Source organism: Bos mutus, chromosome 9 (assembly GCF_027580195.1).
Source record: "Bos mutus isolate GX-2022 chromosome 9, NWIPB_WYAK_1.1, whole genome shotgun sequence".
NCBI lineage: Eukaryota > Metazoa > Chordata > Mammalia > Artiodactyla > Bovidae > Bos > Bos mutus.
The window spans coordinates 11,375,084-11,400,606 of record NC_091625.1 but is presented as its reverse complement, the minus strand read 5'-3'; the positions used below and the strand labels follow the sequence as shown (position 1 = coordinate 11,400,606).

General features: G+C 42.7%; 1 protein-coding gene across 1 annotated transcript in view; it reads right to left on the bottom strand.

Moving 5' to 3' along the window:
- Window positions 1-25,523, bottom strand: part of RIMS1 (regulating synaptic membrane exocytosis 1) — a 599,571-nt gene that overhangs the window by 360,568 nt on the left and 213,480 nt on the right. The window contains 1 exon segment of the mRNA XM_070376186.1: window positions 11,488-11,495. Coding sequence (XP_070232287.1) covers window positions 11,488-11,495 — 8 coding nt within the window.

Below are 25,523 nucleotides of genomic sequence, written 5' to 3'. Positions count from 1 at the left end.
ACATCTACTTCTGCTTTATTGACTATGCCAAAGCCTTTGACTGTATGGATCACAACAAACTATGGAAAATTCTTCAAGAGTCGGGAATACCAGACCACCTAATCTGCCTCCTAAGAAATCTGTATGCATCTCAAGAAGCAACGGTTAGAACTGGACATGTAACAACAGACTGGTTCCAAATCAGGAAAGGAGTATGTCAAGTCTGTACATTGCCACCCTGCTTATTTAACTTAGATGCAGAGTACATCATGAGAAACACTGGGCTGGATGAAGCACAAACTGGAATCAAGATTTCCAGGAGAAATATCAGTAACCTCAGATATGCAGATGACACCACCCTTATGGCAGAAAGTGAAGAAGAACTAAAGAGCCTCTTGATGAAAGTGAAAGAGGAGAGTGAAAAAGTTGGCTTAAAGCGCAACATTCAGAAAACTAAGATCATGGCATCTGGTCTCAACACTTCATGGTAAATAGATGGGGAAACAATGGAAACAGTGTCAGACTTTATTTTCGGGGGCTCCAAAATCACTGCAGATGGTGACTGCAGCCATGAAATTAAAAGGTGCTTGTTCCTTGGAAGAAAAGCCATGACCAAACTAGGCAGCTTATTAAAAAGGAGAGACAGTATTTTGCCTCCTATAGTCCGTCTAGTCAAAGCTATGGTTTTTCCAGTGGTCATGTATGGATGTGAGCGTTGGACTATAAAGAAAGCTGAGCTCCAAAGAATTGATGCTCTTGAACTGTGGTGTTGGAGAAGACTCTTGAGAGTCCCTTGGACTGCAAGGAAATCCAACCAGTCCATCCTAAAGGAAATCAGTCCTGGGTGTTCATTGGAAGGACTGATATTTGAAGCTGAAACTCCAATACTTTGGCCACCTGATGTGAAGAACTGACTCATTTGAAAAGACCGTGATGCTGGGAGGGATTGAAGGCGGGAGGAGAAGGGGACTACAGAGGATGAGATGGTTGGATGGCATCACAGACTCAATGGACATGAGTTTGATTAAACTCCAGGAGTTGGTGATGGACAGGGAGGCCTGGAGGGCTGCAGTACATGGGGTCGCAGAGTCTGACACAACTGAGCAACTGAACTGAACTTGAAAAAATACTAAAGTCTGTTTTAAAAAAAACTTTACTGTCTGAGAAAGGTTGCAATAGCAATGTTACTATATAGAAAATGTGTCTATAATACATTCATATAAATATAATACTATTCATAGTCTCAACATTTCAGTAATTCAAAATTATACCCCAGATATTATTGACTAATTCCCTGATAGCTCCACTGGTAAAAAAAAATCCACCTGCAATGCAGGAGAACCCCTTTCCATTTTGTGTCGGGAAGATCGGCTGGAGAAGGGACAGGGCTACCCACTCCACTGTTCTTGGGCTTCCCTTGTGGCTCAGCTGATAAAGAATCCGCCTGCAGTGCTGGACTTGGGTACGATCCCTGGGTTGGGAAGATTCCCTGCAGAAGGGAAAGGCTATCCACTCCAGTATTCTGGCCTGGAGAATTCCATGGCCTATATAGTCCATGGGGTGGCAAAGAGTCGGACACGACTGAGCAACTTTCAGTTTCAAATAAATCAGTACAGGTGAAAAGACTACTTTTCAGTTTGTATTTAGGACCATATTTAGTCTTGAAAATGAGCATGCATGTATGCACGCCCAGTCGCGCAGTCGCGTCTGACTCTTTGCGACTGCATTGACTGTAGCCCGCCAGGCTCCTCTGTCCACAGGATTCTCCAGGCAAGAATACTGGAGTTGGATTGCCTTTCCCTTCTCCAGGGGATCTTCCTGACTCAGGGATCGAACCCACGTCTCCCACATTGCAGGCGGATTCTTTACCAATTGAGCCACAAGGGAAGCCCCATGCTTTTTACTTATTATCAATGTCCAGCAGATGGCGCCCAAGATTCTTACTTTCATATAGAATTCTTCGTAATTGAAACTGCTTTTCTTGAAAATACCTATTATGTTCAATCAAACCAGACCAATCAGCAGGAGGTGTAACTTATTAGAAAAATATATGTTTTCAGAGGCAGCTGAAAAAGAATAAAAGAGCAATGTACAAAGTGGTGGAGTTTCTGCTTTTCTTTGGAGGACCTCTTTCTACATGCCCTGATAGAAATTATGTATAAGAACTCTGTCGTTTATTTTTGTTTGTTGTTTGTTTGGTTTGGCAGAGAACTCTTGAAGATGTAGCTCATCCAATCAGCATCCCACGGGGCTCTGAAAGCACAGAGAAATGACACTTTGGAGAAGTAAAGCTGAGCGGATGATTAGCTGCAAGTGTTTCATAGTCTGTTACTTCAGTCAAGCATTTATTTTTAATTCTGTTTTCAATTTACCACAGGACGCCACTCCTGAGTCAGCATTAAGTGAGCATCTCAGGACACAGAGGCCCCCTTGCACACTTCACAATTTTCGTTCCACTTCATCTCCCAAGAAACACTCTCCCTGGACTCCTGCACATTGAGGCCCTGTGTGTATAGAAAATTTGTCTTAGATCCTACAGCTATTGATTCCAAATGATCGGATATGATTACTGCTTCTAACACTTGAGATACACCAGAGGCCTAAACCTGAAAATAGGCCCAAGAAGGGATCATTTTAATACTTTGAGGAACAGGTTATTCATTCACAGCACAGTCCAAGAGAAGAAAGTCAAGTGAGAGGAGGAAGAGAAACCATAAAGTACCATAAAGTTAACTAGGAAGGAAGTTAGTTTTTTTGAAGAAAATAATCTAATAGGTAATGGTGGTGCCACCTATGTGATAAAAGATATAATTATCAATATTAAGTTGCATTCCATGCAGACTTCTCTGTCTGTATCATGTCATTTGATGCTAATCCATCTGAGATAGAAAGGCCAAACCACATGTGGGAACCATTTAGAAGATTGTGTCCACACATATGATAAAGTCAAAGTGCTGAGCAGCCCTCTCTTGCCTGCATCTCCCGGAAGGCACAACGCCATCAGCCTTGCTTTTGCTGCATCTTGACCATCTTCCCCAGCCTGGCTGTGTTTTACTAGAGTTCAGAAGCGAAAGATAAACCAACTTCAGTCCGCAACTGGATGCTCTTCAGATTCAACGTAACAGTTGAAGGACAAATCTAGGGTAGCCTGCTCATGGTCAGCTCTAGTTCTGTTTCTTAGCTTCTGACCATGACTGTGTGTGCGTGCTCAGTTGTGCCCAGCTCTTTGCACCCCTATGGACTGCAGCCTGCCGGGCTCCTCTGTGGAATTTTCCAGGCAAGATTACTTGAGTGGGTTGCCATTTCCTACTCCAGAGAATCTTCCCATCTCAGGGTTCAAAGCTGAGTCTCTTGCTTCTCCTGTATTGGCAGGTGGATTCTTTACCACTAGCGCCCCCTGGGAAGCCCAAGAAAGAACTTACATAAACTCTCTATTCCTTAGTTTCCTCACGTATGAACTGGTGACCTGACATGACCCTGGGGAGGGTTAGCTGAGTTCCTCCAGTTAAAGTGCTGAGCTCGGCATAGCTGGTGGCATGAGCTCAGTAAACCTTAACTGAGCTCAAATTATTACTGAGCTCTTATTACTACTCATATTATTATTACCTGTAGACACAGATCATACACGAGGGAAGAAAGGACCTCACACTGAAGTTTTGGGGAAGCAGCTATTTGTGCAGGATTTCCTGGCATGTAGGGACCAGTGTGAGTGACTCAAGATCATCTATCAATAGACCCAGGAGTAAGGGACAAAAAGGACATTTTATAAGACAAAAGTCAGAGAGAAAGGCAAAGCTACTAGTATAACTTGTTTTGTGAAAAGTCTAGAAGATACAGCCACTGGGGAAATTCACGTCATTTCATCCTGTCAGCACTTTTTAAAATGGTCATTGCTAATTCACACAAACAGAAAAAGAGAAGGGGGATTCTAAAATCTTATATTTAAAAAAAGAATATTATTATTGAGGGTAGTGGAACTAAGAAAGGTAGATTGTCCAAATCACAAGTGTCCCTAATGCTCTGAAATAGTGGATGGATGAATGATCCACCCTTTTGTTTTTAATGTCCGATCAATTTATGCACACTGAATTTACCATTCTTACCAATGAGTTAACCAAGTTTTGCTATGTGTTCTTTTGAATGATAAAATATAAGGGGAACCTTTACATGTAATTTGGACAAATATTTAACTTATATTTGTAGTATTTGATCAGAATAATTCCTTTTAAAAGTCAATAGCCCACAAAGCCATGTAAGGGCCTTTGTTTCCCAGAAACCAAAGAGCCGCAGGAGGTAGATGGGCAACATGCCCCAATCTGCAGACTTCTAAGGAGTGCCTCCATGAACAAATCCTTCTGATGGTCAAGGCTGAGCTTACCCACCCAGCTACCAGGCTCTGTTTGGCCACCAGTCACTCTCCTGTCTTGTCTGGTCATATGTTCTGTCTCATCTCTAGAGAGGGGGTAATGAAGTGTCAACCCTCCTCTGAGTCTAGAAGGAAATGGATTGTTGCCCCAGGAACTGAGAACACAGGCATATTTCCCTGGTTTTGAATCTGGCAAACATGGGTATGTACCAATACCTGAGAAAACAGCAGAGCTCAGGGCTTCTGGGGCCAAATTCCTGGGTGCAAATCTCTCCTGGGCTCTTCCTTTTATACCAGTTCTGTGGCCTGGCAAGTTATTTAACACTCTAGGACCTCACTTTTTCATTTATAAAATGGGGTTGATAATGCCTAACGACTTAAAGGGTTGTGAGGATTAAAACAGCTAATGCATGTAGAGTGCTTAGGTAGGTATGGACATAGTAAGTACTCCATAAAATATTTGCTCCTTTTATAACATACAGAGAAAATAGTGAACGCTATCAGATAAAGCATCTGTTTTTGTTCTGTGACATCTAATGTTATTTTTAATGGATTGCAATATGTAAGTAGGATTTAAAATAATAAAATATAGAGTACTTAGGTTGAGTTCAGATTTCTAAAAGTAGCACCACCAAATATCCTACTTTTAGAGCCTAAATTGAATATCTGAGGACTAAGACATTTATTCCAAAACGGCTTCCTTTTTGCTATTTCTTAAAAGCAGAGAAATACAAGCTTCCTGGATTCTACTTTTGCCATGTAGATGAATTAGTCAGCCATCATTAGGTACCATATTTTCTAAGCCATTCTGGAGTGCATTTCAAGACAAGTGACAAGATGTAATTTCCTCCCCATTATATTTGCTAATGGTGACATCTGTTTTCATCCTTTAATGAAAATACATTGTTAATATGCATTTAAGATTTAATGATCGTCTAAATAATTTAACAGGTGCTGTAAATAACTTAAGTTCTTTTAATACTGTGAAAGGGAGATCATAAAGTGGATTGTTCACATGGTTTGGCAAATATAGAAGCTAAAATGCCAGAGAATATTGGAAGAATTTTTAATTTATCCAAATGTATATTGACTCTATATCTCTGCCATGTGACCCAGAACCCCAACCACTATTTAATCAACTCCAGACATCATCTACCCTCACCAGCCACTGCCTAGGAATAATCAAGTCTATTTTTAAAATTTACCATCTTAAGCTATATTTAGAGGCTAAAAATGTGTCATAATCAGCTTTCATTAATCACAGTGCACACAAAACTAGAAACAGTCTATTTTACCCTTCATAATATTGCATTATCTATGAAAAAACTTTGTATAGCATCAAGGTACTTTAAATGTGAACTGCATTTAGTTCAATAGAATATGGACAGAAAATCTTGCAACCTTTGTCCCTGTAACCATCCATCAGAGTGTGAGTGAGCGAAGGTTGCTCAGTCATGTCCAACTCTTTGCAACCTCGTAACTGTAGCCCACCAGGGTCCTCTGTCTATGGAATTTTCAGGCAATAATACTGGAGTGTGTTGCCTTCTCTTCTCCAGTGCATCTTCCTAACCTAGGGATAAACCCCAGGTCTCTTGCATTGCAGGCCAATTCTTTACAGTCTGAGCCACAAAGAAGGCCTATCCATCAGGTTGCTGCTAAGTCGCTTCAGTCATGTTCGACTCTGTGCGACCCCATAGACAGCAGCCCACCAGGCTCCCCTGTCCCTGGGATTCTCCAGGCAAGAACACTGGAGTGGGTTGCCATTTCCTTCTCCAGTGCATGAAAGTGAAAAGTGAAAGTGAAGTCACTCAGTCGTGTCCGACTCTTAGCGATCCCATGGACTGCAGCCTACCAGGCTCCTCTGTCCATGGGATTTGCCAGGCAAGAGTACTGGGGTAGGGTGCCATTGCCTTCTCCGCATCATCTAATTTCAGCTCAACTATCTGATCAATACTGCAGAGAATGCTTTGCTCTACTTCACTGATGGGTAACACCTAATCTTATACCTTTTGGGGTGATTTCTCTTGAGTATTTAACTTCCTCTGATGAGCATCGAAAACTTAAGGTCTGGGTCCCTTGCTCTCTGATCCGCTCAGTAACACCTGCACAGAGTCCTATAGAACTGGAGATCAGTAAATATTTAGAGTTTATCTAAATTGAGTTTAGATAAATATTTAGAGTTTATCTACCTGGAATCTATACAGTGGAGTGGCCCAGAAAGTCACCTTGTTATCACACAGAGGAATCCACTAATTTCCTTCTCTTTAAACTGTATTACTCTGAGCGCCTCTTAGAGGCAAAGCCAGGAATATAACAGAAAATACTGTATCTCTGTAGATTGCAACTCATATTTTGCCATCATCTGAGGTCTCTGAATGCTAAGTAATGTTTGTTTCTGTTGATTTCCTGCTTCTGAAAGGAGAGATGGGAAAGCTGGGGAAGGCTTGACTGGGAGGGGTTTAAACTGAGTGAGGACCTGCAAGAGGTAAGTGGACATGTTCCAAAGCGAGGGTGTCAAGGAGGGTCAGCAGGCAGAGGGTGAGAGGGGCGGGGGAGCCAGGGAGCGGGTGTGGCTGGTGTGGCTGGAGAGGCTTGGGCAGCAGAGCGGTGTCAGGCAGGGGCAGGTTCTGTCCATCTCCTGGGTCCCTGTTCAGTTCAGTTCAGCTGCTCAGTTGTGTCTGACTCTCTGTGATCCCATGGACTGCAGCACGCAAGGCCTCCCTGTCCATCACCAACTCCCAGAGTTTACGCAAACTCATGCCCATTGAGTCGGCGATGCCATCCGACCATCTCATCCTCTATTGTCCCCTTCTCCTCCCGCCTTCAATCTTTCCTAGGATCAGGATCTGTTCCAATAAATCAGCTCTTCTCATCAGGTGGCCAAAGTATTGGAGTTTCAGCTTCAACATCAGTCCTTCCAATGAATATTCAGGACTGATTTCCTTTAGGATGGACTGGTTGGATCTCCTTGCCATTCAAGGGACTCTCAAGAGTCTTCTCCAACACCACAGTTCAAAAGCATCAATTCTTCTGCGCTCATCTTTCTTTATAGGCCAACTCTCACATCCATATGTGACTACTGGAAAAAAAAAACATAGCCTTGACTAGATGGACCTTTGTCAGCAAAGTAATGTCTCTGCTTTTTAATATGCTGTCTAGGTTGGTCATAATTTTTCCCTCAAGGAGCAAGCATCTTTTAATTGCATTGCTGCAGCCATCATCTGCAATGATTTTGGAGCCCCCCAAAATAAAGCTTGTCACTGTTTCCACTGTTTCCACATCTATTTGCCATGAAGTGATGGGACCAGATATCATGATCTTAGTTTTCTGAATATTGAGTTTTAAGTCACTGTTAGCAGATGGCATTTACTCTGGGTGCTGGGAAGCCCCTGGAGGCACCATACAACTGGAATTAGGTTTTTACAATATCCAGGTGGTTCCTCTGTCCATAATGAGGCCTTATGACGATCTGACATGGAGGTCTGGACACCAGCTCAGGGGTGCAGGTGGTGCTGGGCTCAGAATCTGATTCTCCCTTTCATTCTGTTTCAAACACTCCCAGAGCCTGTGCAGGTAGGCAGAGGGCCTTTCTAAATTCTATTCATTTTATTGAAGCATAATTAATTTGCAATGTCATACTTTTAAGTTTCAGGGCTTCCTTTGGTGGCTCAGATGGTAAAGAATTGGCCTGCAATGCGGGAGACCTGGGTTCAATCCCTGGGTTGGGAAGATCCCCTGGAGAAGGGAATGGCAACCCACTCCAGTGTTCTTGCCTGGAGGAATCCATGGACAGAGGAGCCTGGCGGGCTACAGTCTGTGGGGTCACAAAGAGTTGAACACCACTGAGCAACTAAGTACAGCACAGCACAGTTTCAGGAGACCAGAAAAGAGATTCAGTTATACACACATACATATATATGTATTCATTTTATATTCTTTTCCCTTATAGTTTATTACAGGATATTGCGTATTGGTCCCTGTCTATACAGTGGATCCTTGTTGTTTATCTATTTGACATATAGGAGTGTGTATATGTTAATCCCAACTCCTAACTTATCCCTCTCCCTGTTCCCCTTTGGTAACCATAAATTTGTTTTCTGTCTGTGGGTCTGTTTCATAAATGACTCTAAAAATAGAGTTACCACATAATTCAGGGATCCCATTCCAAGACATATACCCTGACAAAACTATAATTCACAAAGATATATGCATCCTTATCTTCATAGCAGCATTATTTACAATAGCTAAGATATGGAAACAACCTAAATTTTCAGCAACAGATGAATGGGTAAAAAAGATGTAGTTCATATATTCAATGGAATACTACTCAGCCATCAATATACTATACACGCTGCAACATGGATGGGCCTAGAGATGATCATATGAAGTGAAGTAAGTCAAATACATATTTGATATATATATATACATATGTAAGTAAAAATCTACATTTGTATCATTTTGTAAGATTTCACATATAAGCAATATCACATTACACATCATGCAAAGTATCATATGTATGTATATGACTTAGCGAACAACAACACCCAAAACCTGTGTGATGCTGAAAACACAGATAGAGGAGGGGATGGGAAATTGGCTCAGATGCCAAGGACATGCTTCTTCAAATAATCCCTTCTATCAGCTTCTGTTTTGTTTTGGTTTTTGTTGTTTCTTTTGTTGGTTTGAGTTTTATTTTGTTTTGTTCTGTTTTCGCTTTTGCTTCTCTGAAGTCTAGGAGAAAGCGTCTAACTAATGGAGGGTCTCAGTAGACAGGCGGTGAACTAAATAAACACCTTCCAACCCCTGATCAGACACCAGTGAATGCCTCTGGTCCATGACAGAAGGGGAGTCAAGGTCTCGGGCCTCTGCACTATGGGCTCCGGGCAGGGGTACTGCCACCAGTGCCTGGTTTAGAGAACACACATTCTTGTCAGTATAACAAGAACATTTTTCTCAGTAACAGGGCAATCTGCAAGATGGACAATACATGAGAACCCAGGCAATGGACCTGGGAAGAGAGAGAGAGAGAAACCCTCCTCAGTGCGACTACAGGCAAAGAGGGAGGGCGTTTTTCAAATTAATTACTCGCATCTAACGCCTGGTGAGTACAGTGTGTCTCCTGCCTAAAAATAATGTAAATGGCCTGGCAGGGAGCCCACTCACTTGTCTCTGTATGCACCCGCAGCCCACCTTTCCCTGGAATCTGTGTGAGATGACACCGCAAAGCTTGCTTCAGCCACACCATCCCAGCTGTCTAAAGGGATAAGATTGCAGGCCGTGTGTGTAAATACTCTTGGCTCTAAAAACACATGATTTATATGTAGATTTAACATATTTCCTTCAGAACCTAGAGGGTTCTGGCTTTTGTTTGAGTTTTGAATTACCCTCACAGTAAACAGAAGAACAAGAATTTGAGGAAGGAGTCTTCTACATTCTAGAAAACTTGGCTAAGGCCAAGCCATCCTCTCCCCTTAAACTCCTGAGTGAATGAGGCTGGGAAGGTGATTCATCCAAGGACCCTGGGCAGCATATCCTGGTAAGGGCAGGCCTGCCACGTCAGAGCCAGGGTTTGAGCAGAGGCTCTGCCAGGGGCTTGTTGAGTGATGTCAACAAGTGCAAAGTCTGTCTGGAAAGTGAGAACAGCCACTGTTACCCCTTGGGCCTGTAGAGGGATGACCATGTGTGTATCGGGTGCTGACCTGACCCTCAGTGGCCCTGTAGCTCTGCCTACACTCCCCCCTTTCTCAGCAGGGTGCCTGCTCCTGACTCTGTGCCACTGCAGGGAAGGCCAGCAGTAGGGATGGAAGGACCGGTAGAGAAAGAAGACGTGGGTTTCAGGCTTTGTTTTGCCTCCACATCCAGGAGAATTTCAGATATAGCCCTTGGCACCTCTGATCCAGGTTTCTTTACCTCCATGGAAGGGATAAACTCGGACCATTTAGAGTTACCCTTCATTATTCTGTAGATTCAGCAAATAATGCATATCTCCTATGTGCTGGATGCTGTTAGAGATATTGGCGAACTCAACACAAACACAACTGCCTCTCTGTTCAGGGGAAACCTGCATTTAACTAAGGGAGGTGGGTGTGAAAACACAGTAAGAAAAGGACCGAGGGTAGGGTTCTGTCAAGCAGCAGTGTGGGCTCTGATGATGAATACGAGAGGGTAAAGAACACAGTCTCAGGTGGGGCGGGGCATGGTCCCAGAGATGGGGTGGTCAGGGTCCCAGAGAAGGGGTGGCAGGCTCCGGCAGGCAGGGCGGAGTCTGGCAGGGACTGGAGACAAGGTCACCATCAGAAGAGGCCAGAGCACTTCTGGAGTCATGGAGGGCTTTCTGTTTGCTCCTGAATGGGGTCGAAGGCCACTGAAGGGCTGAGTGACCAGTTGATATGATGAAGCTGAGGAGTGCAAGGGTTCCTCAGTTTATTGTGTGGAGAACATGTGTGCAGCAGGGCATTCAGCAGAGCAGCAAGCTGCGTGGTCTTTTGATGGGGTGCTTGTCAGGAGGGTGGTAAAGTCACACTGAGCGTCTTTTAAAGCCATCACTCCAACATAAGCATGTATCTTAGCAAGTTCCAGGGGCTTGCTCCATCTTTAAGGACTTACTTGCCCTGTGTGTGCATGCATGTGTGCTGAGTCACTTCAGTCGTGTCTGACTCTTAGGGACTCCACGGACTGTACCCTGCCAGGTTCCTCTGCCCATGGAATTCTACAGGCAAGAATACTGAAGGGGGTTCCAATGCCCTCCTCCAGGGGAACTTCCTGACCCAGGAATCAAACCCTTACCTGCTGCAGCTCCTGCATTGCAGGTGGATTCTTTACCCCTGAGCCACCAGAGACACCCACTCGTTCTGTAACAAAAAGCAAATTCCTTAACCTCCTCAACCTTCAGTGCTAGGGACACGATGTACTTGCCCTCCCCCTGCAATGCATAAGGTGAAGCCCTACCTCCTGCGAGACGGTGTTTGGAGTGGGGCCTTCGGGAGCTGGTGAGGTGAGGATGAAGTCATGAGGTTGGGGCTTTTGATGAGATTAGCATCCCCACAAGAAGGAGAAGAGGCCAGGGCTGGGGACCTTCCACCACATGAAGACACAGTGATAAGGCAGCTGTCTGCAGCCCAGAGAGAGACCCTTAGGGGAACCAGTTCCTCTAGCACCATTATCTCAGACACCCAGCCTCCAGAACCAGGAGGACTGACTTCTTGTCATGTAACCCAGTCTACAGCACTTTGCTATGCAGCCTGAGCTGACCAAGACACTGAATGCCCTCACCTCTCAGTGGGGCAACAGCCTGGTCCACTCCATGGGGCTGTTGTGGGGCCTGAAGAGGGGAAGCTGAGCAAAGTCAAGGTCTGGCCCGTGTTAGCATGCTTAGTCTGCATCACCAACTATCAATGGAATTTAAAACTTCCTCAAGTCATCATCATTAATATAAGGATCAGTTCCTAGGAACAAATGCTTTGAAAATTCTTAGTTTGCTGGAGAATATTTAACATGACAAGAAATGTAGGTCACATATAATTACACCTGAAAAAACAGGTCACACATTCACAAGAAACTCATTGCAAAAATGTATCTGCAGTTACAACTTTGAGCATAAGCAAAATTAACTTTAGCTTTTCCAATCATTGTCTTTTTCTCATAAAAAAGTGCTTTAATTTTTTTTTCTTATTCATGTGGATATTTTAAAAGACTAGGGTAAAAATAGCCTTCAAGGTAGAATCCTGAAAAAAAAATCCTTATTAATTAAAAAAAAAAAACCTGCAAACTTATTCAGTGTTATTGTACAGGTATAGACTTAAAATTAGTTCAGACCTGTGCTATTTAGACACCCGAGGAGAGAATTTCCAGAGCGTTTATAGATCTAGAGCTTGTGAACATGCTTTTTTGTTTTATTCTTCTATTATTAGTTAAGCAGAATAATAACTTTTAACCTCATTAAACAAGAGATGCCGGGATGAAATTCCTTAACCATTACAGTCCATATAGGCCTGAAAAATGAAATTCACCTTCCCCAGAACATGGCATAAGGAAGTATCCCATGCTCCAAAGGATAGTCTGAGTTTCCTCTCAGAATTATTTCTGAACCGGTGGACTTCACTGTTTGAAAGGAGCCCCTCTCCTATACATACAGACTCTTCCTTTTTAAGAACACAGAGAGGGGTTGATTCCAACTGCACAGATCCAATAAGCATCAAACCTGGTGTCTGCGGTATCAGTGATTGGTAGCTGCTTGTTATTTAGGTCCAGAATTCAGCTTATTCTCTTGAGAAGTGCTGACTGGTGACATCCAGTAGCTGTGGAAACTGCAGAAACTATATACATACTATCATTTCCCCAACTTATTCATCTTGGAAATGTTGGCCTGCCAGCAGATACCACATTTCACTCTGACAATGATTATTAACAATCATTTTGGCTTTGTTTTTGCCTCATATTCAAACAAAAGATATATTGATGAAATAAAAATAACTACCAATACCAGCTATGTAATGCAATCCCTGGTGGCGTTAGTGGTAAAGAACCCACCTGCCAGTGCAGGAGACATAAGGGATGCAGATTTGATCCCTGGGTTAAGAAGATACCTTGGAGAAGGGCATGACAACCCACTTCAATATCCTTGCCTGGAGAATCTAATGCACAGAGAAACCTGGTGGGTCACAGTCTATAGTGTTGCAAAGACTCAGACATGACTAAGGTGACTTAGCACAACATACCAGCTATATTATGCAATCCATTTATGTGAATGAATGTGGCTTTGTAGTTTGTCCCCCCTGAATCATTTTAGCAAACCTGGCTGAGGTCTTGCCTCTGTCTTTCAAGGCAACCTAAGGGCATGGGAGAGTGGGTCAGAGGAAGCACCTGCTTTTTCACAGCAAAGTACAGGATTTGGGGTTCTGAACCATTTTGGGGTTATGGACTTCATTGTCAATCTACAGATCCCTCCTCACACTGATACTTTCAAGCATAGATCATAAAATAGGTATAATGATCAAGGAAATCAATTATGTTGAAAAAGTTATCCAGGTATTAAAAGAACACATTTAAAATGTAGTAATACATATGATCATTCTAACTTCTTGGACACATAAAAGGAGAACACTTTTTAAAAATATACAATAAAATATAATATGCTGATGCTTATTTTATGCCTCAAAGCCACCCTTAGAAGGCGACATTCACAGACTCAAAAGTTAACAGATGAGGAGGCCAGGAGCCAGGGGAAAAGTGATTTACAGAGGGAAAGGCAGAACCTCCCCAGTCCACCAGCAGGTAGACCTTTGGTTCTGCAGGGAAACCAGGGAAGCTGTTTCCTTTGGAAAGCAATTTGACCTGGACCCCAGAGTTAACTCACCTTTTGTGAAATCTAATATGGCCTTTTCAACAGTGAGAAGCAATCTGATGCTCAACATTAAAAAATGTTTTTTCCATGTGGAAAAAAAATGAAATAAGTGTGCTATTTGGTTCTAGATATCAAAATCCATCATTTGGTATAAGAAGTATTTTTATCTCTACTGAATTTTTGGCTTGTCTTCTGAATTCATCTCAATGGAAAATTCAAGTTGCATTCAGTGTTTTTCTCTCAACGCATCTCAGTTTTAACCTTCAAATACTTGTTCATTGAGATAAGCGTTTAGCTCTGACAAGCATATGATTTGCATTTTATTTGTATGAAGAGCCAATACTGATTCCACCCAACAAGAAACATGTACAGTGACAAGAGCTGAGACACAAAGGATGAAATTTCCAGTTTAAATCTTGCAGGTGCTAAAAAACAAAACCAAAATCACAATGGAATGGATGACAAAAATACAAATGCTGCTCAAGGAAGGAGCAAAGATTTTAAGAGACACTGCTAAGTCTTTTACAGATGGAGCTCTAAATATTCTTCTGAAAGCCCCCAGAAGATGTTTCTCACATTGATTTTGCCCTCTCAGTGTTTGCAAAACAATAAATAGTGTCTAATGTTACTTGAAGGACCAGGGAAAAACAAAATCATGTTTAGATCACACCCTGGTCATGAAGGTTCTTCCTGCTTTGTCCACGGACCCATCTCCAAGAGCCAGTACAATGCTGGAGTTCAACATGGATTTGTTCAATGCATGTTGGTGAGTTTTTTAAGATGGAGGAAGCTTGTTCAAGAAATTTCCAGTAACTCATCTAGTGGCTGAATCACCTAGGAATGAAGCTACTGTAGAGAGTCGTCAGCATTGATTTTCCTCTTCCTGGGCTAGAAGTTTCCAGAGGACAAGAATCTTTATTGTACTCATCTTGGTAACCTCTTGTATTGCATTGTGGTTTCCTGTAATGGGTGCCCCTTCAGTGTGGAATGAATCATTGCTCCAAGAAACCTTTTTTCTCCCCACCGTCCACATCTCCTACCCTACCCCTCCTTGACTGATATTTGCTCATACTGCTCTTATCACCTAGAGCCTCTGTGTTCTTATTACCACCCACCCAAATTAAAACCAATCTTCAAAGCTCATTCAGAGCTCATCCCCTTCCTGAAATGTTCACTGACCCCATGCTCTTTGAATGACCATGGAGTTTCAGTCTACACATCACTCATCCTGATGTTTAATGTGTTTATCTCTTATTTGCAAGTGTCTTTCTTTTGTCCCCCTTTGAATCCACATCATGGATTCCCTTCGTCTCATTCACAATTATAAACTATGCAGTCAGTGCACAAGGAATATCAAAATGCATTCATGGCAATTACTCTCTGGGACGCTCAGTTTCAAGAGAGATCTTACATGTCATTTAATCTAGATTTCCTTCTGATCTTCTGATCCCATTAACAACATTGTAACTCAGAGTTCTCTGTCCACACCTTCCAGGGAGGAAAAGGAATTACCTTCTGAGGCAAAAAAATCCCATATTTGAACAATAATTCAAATGAGTATTTATTTATACTGAGCCTCCTCTCTGCTCCTCCATCACTGACTTTATACCCTTGGCTCACATAGAATAAACCTAATCCTTTTCCCATAAGACATTCATCTGAATATTTGAAGAGTGTTATCTATCATGTCCCCCCAGAGTCTCCTTTGACAGACTTTATTATAGAGGTACATGTGTAGAAATCAGTTACTACAATGCCTCTCCCCCAGTTGACTAAAGGCTCTTTATGACCCACACCATTGTACCATTCATAATCCGAGATCAATAGTTGCTAATGAATAAAATGGTATTTAAAATTATTTATATGCTTTTCCATTTTACTTCTGTTAAGTGGTAGATTTCAACGTATTTTATAAAATGGCTGTGTTAATGAATCTTTCCACACTATGTTATTCACAATTATATCCTTAGTACCTAGAGGTGGCTCAGACGGCAAAGCGTCTGCCTGCAATGTGGTAGACCCGGGTTCGATCCCTGGGTCAGAAAGATCCTCTGGAGAATGAAATGGCAACACACTCCCGTATTCTTGCCTGGAAAATCTCATGGATGGAATCTGGTAGGCTACACCCCATGGGGTCACAAAGAGTTGGGTCACTACTGAGCAACTTCACTTCACCTAGAACCTTGCCTGACACATAGTGGGTATTTAAGTATGTGAACTGAATAAGTGTAAATAAATATGCCAAGAGAGAAAATGGAAAGTTATGATAAACAGAAGGAACATGTCAAATTAAAACTTGTACTGAAACTAGAAAATAGAATCAAGGTGTGGTACACGTTTTCCAAAGAGGTGACAATCCCTGCAGTTACTCTCAGCTCCACATCTGCATACTCCCTGACTCCCACGTGATGCCCCAACACACACAAATGAAACCCAATTAAACCAACCAGGGGTCAAAAAACAAAAGCAAGACCACTCGGATGGCTGCACTCCTAGTCTAAGATAAACTACTCAATCCTTTGCCTCAGTTTGGTGGTGAAAAACGGAAATCACGCCACTGGCCCTCTGCTCAAGACACTGTGAGAAGGAGAAACCTGCTTCTCTTTGGAGCCTCAGGAAGAATGAAGGTTTAGAGCAGCAGACACAGGGTGCAGTCAGGAGGCAGGGGCTTGGGAGGTGATGACTGCTTTGCATATGCAAAAGAAACAGAAACAGTTGCCTCCTTTTGAAAAACCCCAGAACGAGTCTAGCTTTCATTTTACCTTTGCCACAGCACTAACGTGCAGAAAGCCCACTCCAGTTTTCTTGCCCTTGAAACCCCATGGACAGAGGAGCCTGGTGGGCTACAGCCCATGGGGTTGCAAAGAGTCACACACGACTGAGCACACACATACACAACATGCAGAAATCATTTCCTCAATTCTAATCTGATTTTTTTTTTTTCAGAAGCACTTTTTAGTTTGTCCTCCAAGCTCAACAAATCACCAGAGACCTCCATCAGCGAGCTCTGGGTTGGGGGCCGCCTCCCCTGTCTACACTGCCTTCAGGCAGAGGAAGCAGCTGTTGGCTCAGATTTGCCCCCCTACAGCAGCCCTAAGTGCAGTATTTCCGGGTGCCCTGCATCTCCCACTGGTCAGATCAGCAGCAGGCAGAGCTAGGTGTAGCCTCCTGTTTCTCTTTCAGCTTGGCGCAGTCTGAATCCCGGGTTTCACAGCCACAGGCCAGTTTCATCCTGAGCGTCACAACCCCTGTTAACCTCTGTGATATGTAAATCACTGCATCACCCCAGTCACATGTCCATCATGTCACCTGGACCACACTCTGTCTTCAGTTCCTGCCTATGTTCTTCCTCTGCTTGCTTCTGTTCTGTTCCCCTCAGCATGGCCCTCAATGCCTGGAACTTTGGAAGATCGTCACTGGTTTACCTCTGCTGCATCCTCGTTGATGAGGCTGCGGCACATCCATCACCTCTCTTCCACGTTTCCATCCCTTCCCACTGTCCCCTCTCCAGCTCCTCTGCCATCTGCATTCTCTCTCACACCCGTCTCCTGCCTCTGAGGACAGTTTAGCAGGCCCGCAACTGGTGCCTAACAGTACAGGAATGGTTTTATCTAGTGCGAAGCATGGTGGATTTTGGGGAGAAAAAACTGTTCCTAATTGGCTCATGTAGCAACTACCCTTAGTGTATAGAATGAAAATTAGTTTAAAAAATTTAAAGCCTACACACAATGGTCAAAAGAAAAAGAGCTGATGCTGGTTTCTTGGCAGTGATCTGGGAGGCAGACACAGCATCATACAATAACGTTGGATGTTAGAACATGTCTAATTCTAGAAAGTTTGGTTGTTGTTATTGTTCAGTCACTAAGTTGTATGTGATTTTTTGTGACCCCATGGACTGCAGCACACCAGGCCTTCCTGTCCTTCACCAACTCCTGGAGCTTGTCCAAACTCATGTCCATTGACTCAGTGATGCCATCCAACCATCTCATCCTCTTTTGTCCCCATCTCCTGCCTTCAATCTTTCCCAGCATCAGGGTCTTTTCCAGTGAATCAATTCTTCACATCAGGTGGCCAAAGTATTGGAGTTCAAGCTTCCACATCCGTCCTTCTGATGAATATTCATGTTGATTTCCTTTAGGATTTACTGGTTTGATCTCCTTGCAGTCCAAGGGCTTCTCAAGAGCCTTCTCTAGCACCACCAGTTTGAAAGCATCAATTCTTTGGCACTCAACCTTCTTTATGGTCCAACTCTCATATCTGTACCTGACTACTGGAAAGACCATAGCTTTGACTATTCATTTGGTACCATGGATCAAACATGTTCCTGGCCTTCTGGAATGGGTTATCTTCTCCCAGACATGAGCAGTCTGCAGTAAACAAAGAGGAGGCACTGACCCAACAGTGACATTAACCAATCAGCTTTGTTATCAACAGCATGGTAGCCCTTCATTTAAACAACCTTTTACTGCATGATCCCTGGACATAGAGATACGAGTTTGGACCAACTCTGAACATCTAATGATTGTGTCATTCTGGGCCAGTTAAGCACATAACCCTCAGTTACTTCATCTGTGAAATAAAAACACTGACCTAACAGATTCCATGAGGAAAATATAAGTAAATTCAATTAAAAGTGCATAATACACTTCAATGGCAAATAGAACATGTTCTGACTTTGTAATGTGTCTCAGCAGAAAGAGAGATAAGAACTAACATTCAGGAGGACTTAGTATGCTTCAGACTGTGTATGCTTTCTATTAATTATTTTTTGACAAATCTATATAAAAATAACATTCAGGAGGACTTACTATGCTTCAGACTGTGTATGCTTTCTATTAATTATTTTTTAACAAATCTGTATAAAAAAACCTACCATATACCATGTCTGCTGTGGACACTGGAAATACAGCATTGAATAAGGCAAGTTCCTGCACTCAAGGGGCTTACATCCTGAATGAGGAGAACACATAAATGGAGAAAAATATCCTGCAGAATGGAGAAATATGTAACAAGTGATGTGATTGTTGAGGAAGAGGTTAGGGAAGTGACCAGGAATGTAGGAGGAATATTTTAGATAAATTATGCTAAAAATGCTTGATCCAACCTCTTCATGAAAAAATGGATTTGAACAGAGATTAAATAAAGTGAGGAAGCAAACGATGCAAATATCTGTGGGAGAATATTCTAGATGGAGGACATGGCAAGTTCAGAGGCACCAAGGCAGGAATGAGCTTGATGTACCAAAGAATCAGCAAGAAGGCCAGTGGGGCAGTGCCAGCAGGAGCAAGGCGGGCAGATATGGGGGTGTGTCCACACCCCTGGGGTCCCACCATCCCTGATAAATTGCATAGATTTTATTTCAGGTGGGATGGAAACTGGCCAGAATATTTTAAGCAGAGAGGAGACATGCTCTATTTAAAAGATGTACAGAATCTCTCTGGCTGCTTTTGGGGAGCAGGATGATGACTTGTGATTAGCTAAAGTATATGAGCAAGGAAGTTACTGAAAATGGCCAGATTTGGGCTGATTTTGAAGGTAGAGCTCTTCAAGGAATGATTGGAAAAGACAGTTCAAGGTTGAGTCCTAAATTTATGACCTGAGGAATTGAGTCAATTACAGAGACTAGAAAGTCAGGGAAGGAGCTTATTTGAGGGAGAAACTTCACTGCTTGAGTCATGTTCAGTTTGGCATGTCTACTAGATATCTGAGCAAAGATGCTGCATAAGTAATTACATATTGCTCAGGAAAATGTTTAGGCTAGAGATACAAATATACAGTCTTGTTTAATGCTCACATGGTTCTAAGACATGAGAACTATTATTACCTCATTTTTATAGAAGAGAAAACACACTTGGATAAACAACACAATTTGCTTCTGAGCACAGAGAAAGATTACAATTTAAAACAAAAGAGAAGAAGGATCTAAACAGTTTACCAGTAGCTGGGCTCACATCTGGGTTGGTTGAGGGGATAAATCTAAGTACAGTTAGTAGAAAAAAAAATCTGACAAGATAGATATACAATACAAACTTGGTTACTGGCTGAGATTCAAGTTCAGCATTAATTATAATACTGAATGACCTCAAAAAGAAGGCTCCAGGTGTACAGTCAGTGAAATGCAAGGACATATTTCATAAAGTCACAGATATAGAATAGGCCCAGTCCGCCAAGTATGTACCTGGAAAGCAATGAACAAAACTAGAAAAGCCAAATATTTTTTTCTTGGCTCACTGTAGATTTAAAAAGGGAGCACTGAAATCTATAAATATGTAAGAAGATAATGATGAATCATTTATTACACTTGCATGTCTCTAAACTGCACTAAATATCCCAAGAAAGGAGTTGTCTAAGCCCTCAGTGTGATTGGAATTCCCCCATGGTCTTTATGTGCCTTTAAAGAAGCAACTCTGAGAATGAGTTGAATCAAACAGAAAATTCACTTCTTCCCATGCATAAAGCTGATGAATTCCAACACAATATATATTCAGCTGCATTGCTGGGATCCAGCATTCCTTTTCCTCATCTCCTAATTCTGTTGCTTCTCTCTGGACATTGTTTCAGATTCACTTTCTGTGAGTGATTATTTAGCAACCACCCTAACTATAGCATGTATGGTTAAGAGCATGGTTTCCAGACAGCCTGGATTTGAATCTTGGTTCAACCACTAACCAAGTATGTGCTCAGGGGCAAGTCCTATTACCTTTCTGTGCCTCACAGACACTCTCACTGGTCTAGTGGAGATAATGATTCAGCCTTATCACAGGGTTATGCTGAAGATTAAATGAGATACCATAGGTATCTGGCATAGAGTAAGGAATCAATCAAGGTTTGCCATTACTGTTGTTGTTTTCATTGGTACTACTATTATTTTTACAAGTCCCTTGAATTTCATGTGTCCCATATCTACTTTTCTCTCCAGAAGAGGAAGAAACCATTAACAAAAGATAAATTATTCAAAAAAGTAAAATTACCAACAGTAGTCACTCTTTCAAGCTTTAACATTTAAAAGAGTTTATTTTGTAGAAATCTTTTGCAATTTCCACTAGTAAAATTAGGTACTTATGCTTTCATATATGCCTATTGGAGAGCTCAAGCCAGTATTATGATCCAACATAACATAATACTATGGCCAGTTTTCAGTAATCCTGGGTATAGAGGAGAGGTGAGCCTTGGCAAGAGTGTGGTACCCATTAGGTGCCACAGCATCACAGTCAGGCTTGGGTTTGGGGTAAGATCTGTTCAGCCTCAAAGGGTTCTCTTTCTCCTTCATTTTAATTCACAGAAGAGTTCCCTGGACCTTTTAACTAAATTGTATCTCTAATCACAGCAGATGAATAACTGATTGTTGTTGTTCTATCACTAAATCATGTCAGACTCTTCACAACCGCATGGACTGTAGCACACTAGGCTTGAATAATTGATTATAGCAGCATAATTCAATTGAACAATACAGACACTTTAACCAGACCTCAAATCAATACCTTCACACCATCCATCATACACTGAGCATCAATAACACTGATAATGCTTGTACAGAGGTGACTCTGGTATAGGATGACACACACCAATCCCATGTTACAGCAAACACACATCTCCAAAGGCAGACGACCTATACAAACAGCACCATAATGCAGGTGGTGATCGTCCAAACCCTATTACCAACTCAAATCCATCATTTTAACTTTCTTCCAAACAGAACCTCACACCTGTATTTATATAAGTGATTCCTAGGTGGTCTTTCAGAGTCCAGCCCATGCCAAATAGCTTAAATCCACTCACAGCTGCTGAAAATAAAGTTTTTAAAGCATCATCATGGTGGCGCTAGTGATAAAGAACCCATCAGCCCATGCAGGAGGCGTAAGAGACCTGGGTTCGATCCCTGGGTTCGATCCCTGGGTTGGGAAGATCCCCTGAAGGAAGAAATGGCAACCCACTCTCTAGTATTCTTGCCTGGGGACTCTCATGGACAGAGGACCCTGGGGGGCTACAGTCCATAGAGTCACAAAGAGTTGGACACGACTGCAGTGACTTAGCACACACACAAACGTCATTTTAAAGGATATAAGAAAACTGAAGTCTAGCTTTTTTACTTGTCAGATAAAGCCCAGTGAGGTTAAATCAGTTGAACAAGGTGACGTGCCTAGCTCTTATGTCTCAGGTTGCATTCAAAGCTTCCTATCAAGTAGGCTCTGAGCCCATCTTCCCTCCATGTAAATAAACCTTTTCCTTCTTTTCTTCTTCCCTTCCTTCTTTTCTTTCCCTCTGGAAGGCTTTCCTTTCTTACAGGATCCTGTCTTAGAGAGTGATGAGCGCATTTAACCCTGAATTTGACTGTGACACGTGCTACCACAGGGAAATACAGGACCTTGAGAGAACAAGCAAGCAAAGGGGACCCTGAAGGAAGTAGAGTGGAATCATTTGGAAGGAAATGCCAGGTGGACATCTGCTTAGTAGATGAATAGGAAACACAAAACAAAAGCAAACAAAAAATTAGATTTTATCTTTAGAATTGACGTTGGATGGGATTAAGAATTCTGGTCAGTTGGGAGAGGGCAAGCGCTTTCTGCTTGGGAGAAGGACGTGACTCATGGGGGCAAAGTGTTATGGGCTGAACTGTGTCCCTTCAGAAATTCATGTACTGGAGTCCTAGGTAGTGGTACCTTTGAATGTGACCCTATGGGGTGATTGAGTCTTTATAGGGATAATTAAGTCAAAACACAGCCATGAGGGGGAGTCCTGATCCAGTGTGACTGTTGTCCCTGCAGAAAGAACAGATGTAGACTCAGACAAGTACAGAGGGAAGAGGGAAGAGGACTGAGCCCTGGAGGAGGGCTGCGATAGTCTCTGCTCAGTCCTTGGAAGGAACCAAATCTGCCAGCTCTTTGATTCATGACTGGGATCCAGCCTCCATAACTGAGAAGATACATTCTGTTATTTAAGCCACTCCACCTGTGGGACCTAACAGACTGAAACAGATTTTAACTTTTATGGATAAAGCGGATACCAACTGACAGCTGGAGGAGCTTTGAGAAGCAGGCAGTGGCTAACTCATCCAAAGCACAGGATGCAGTGTGGACTCCCCCTGCAGCACAGGCGAGTCTCCGCCTGGAACAGGTACCACGGTGGTGCAAGGCCCCTCCTCCCGTCTGCTGCACACAGACCACCGCTGTGACAGGTGTGATGGGGTCTCTGGGCTTTGCTGTTTCCTGCTCCGTTTCTCACCAGTGGACAGCACTGCATGTGTTACCTGCTCTGGGTAACGCTGACTCCTGGTTTTTACCTGCTTCCTGTGGCTTTGGGACAGGCTGGTGACAGGACATTTCATATGGTCACACAGACTGAGGATGCCCCTCCCATACCACCACCCCAACCCCCACCCCCCCCCACACACACACTGCTTCAGTGGAGCCACAGTTCCCAGCTCTGAGCGCCTCATCCTTTGCCTGTGGGCTTTCTCTGCTCAAGAGAGAAGCGCTGAGCACTGCCTGCCCCTGACCCATGGGGCCTTGTAATCATGGCCCCTGCTCCCTCCTTCCATTTAGGGAGGAACCTGAGGCCTCCGTCTTCACAGCTGCTGCCAGAAGCTGTTGCTTCTTTACTAGAATTAACGTTGCCCTTTGACTTTCTTCTCCTACTTCTTATGAATTGAGGTGTGTCCCCAAGAAGACGTGTGGAGTTCTGATCCCAGTCCCTCAGGAAGAGGGCCTGATTTGGAAATATAGGCCTTTATGGAGTAACCCAGTTAAGAATGAGCGTATTATCTTGGGCCCCCATCCAATAGGACACATGCAAAGAGGGGATATGGCCATGGAGACGGACCTATAGGGATGGAAGACGGAGGAGGGTAGGGGAAACACTTGCAAGGACAGCGAGGTGACTGGACGCAGAGAAAAAGATGGGTAAGGGTTCTCTCCCAGCATTGCCAAAGGGAGCCAGGCCTGCCGGCATCTCCATGCCTGCTAGCCACCCTCAGAGCCAGCAGATAACACATTTCTGCTGTTCTAAGCAACCTGGTCATCAGTGCTTTGTGAAGGCAGCCCTGGGAAAGCAGCACACCTCTGTTCCCACATCCATGCCTCCCACCCACTGACTCCTCCCTGCCCCTAACCAAGTGTTTGTACTTGAATTTTTATTTTAGGGTCTGCTTAACTTCCCTGATTAGATTGTCAGATACTTTAGAAAAAATACTGACCATTCTAATTCTTCTAACTCTTCTGATTACTAGCAAAATACTCTCCATAGTGTCAAAGTTTAATAAAGGTTTGAAAAGGATGAAACAACCTAAGTGTCTACAGATGAATGGAGTAGAAGCATTTTCCTTTTAACATTTTAAATCTGTTACAAATCATTCTAGAAAAGATTTGCAATACAATAACATTTTTATTTTTCCCCAGAGGGAAAATTTCACGTTTTTATAAAATCAGTCACTAAGTGGTGTCTGACTCTTTGCTACCCCATGGACTGCAGCATGCCAGTCTTCCTTTCCTTCAGTCTCTACAGGAATTTTCTCAAACTCATGCCCACTGAGTCGGTGATGCCATCTTGTCCTCTGTTATCCCCTTCATCTTCCCTAGCATCAGGGTCTTTTCCAATGAATCAATTGTTCACATCATGTGGGAAAAATATTAGAGCTTCAGCTTCAGCATCAGTCCTTCCAGTGAATATTCAGGGTTAATTTCCTTTAGGATGACTGACTTGATCATCTTACAATCCAAGGGACTCTCAAAAGTCTTCTCCAGCACCACACTTTGAAAGTATCAATAATTCGATGATCAGTCTTGTTTATGGTCCAACTCTCACATCCATACATGAATTTGAAACCATAGTTTTGACTAAAGGGAACTTTGTCAGCAAAGTGAAGTGTTTTATATATATATATATATATATATATATATATATATATATATATCTCAACATGGATGAGTTTTGAGGGCATCATGTTAAGTGTAATAAGTCAGAGAAAGACAAATACTGTATGATCACACTTAACTGTTGGAATCTTAAAGAACAAACCCATAGATACAGAAATCAGGTTATCAGATTGGCAGTTGCCACAGGCAAGGAGTGGAGGCATAGGCAAGAGAAGAAGATCGATATAAAGAACAGAAAGAAAGAAAGAGCAGAAGAGAAGCAAGTAGGAGAGAAAGAAAGGGGGAAGGAGGGAGGAAGTGATAAAAGAACTCTTAGGACAGAAGTGGTCTGGTGCATGTAAACAGATAAATGGAGAAATAACTAGAGCTACGACTTGGAAAAGGCTGGATCATAGTCACTTTACAAGGACAAGATTGTTGTACTTTGTCATCCCATTACTTATTTCCCTTTAATAAAATGAAGGAAAAAAGCAAACAAAAAACTAAGTCCTTGATAGAAAATATCTGGGCATTTTTGGAGCCTTAGATGTTGCATAAGCTTCAATGCCATTCATCCTAAGCGACTCCTCCACTGCAGTGGTCCACTGAGATGCTTATAGGGCCACCAGAAACTATTTCTTTTTCACTCTGATTCAAGGTCAAGCACAAGTCTCCCCTGTAGCTCTGCTGATAGGGATATGCCGAATAATTATATTTATGCACACTGTGATGGCTATATTTATGAAAATGCAATTGTTTCTGTCTTTGAAAGCAGTGAAAATTTCCCTCTGGGGAAAAATAAAAACGTTATTATGTTGCAAATCTTTTCTAGAATGATTTGTAACAGATTTAAAATGTTAAAAGGAAAATGCTTCTACTTGAAGTTTATGAAGGTACATGCCTGACAGGGCATCTCTTCACTTTGCTCTAAGATGCTGAGCCAGGCTTGGGGGTTCCTGGTGGCCAAGGCTGGTCTCCATACCCC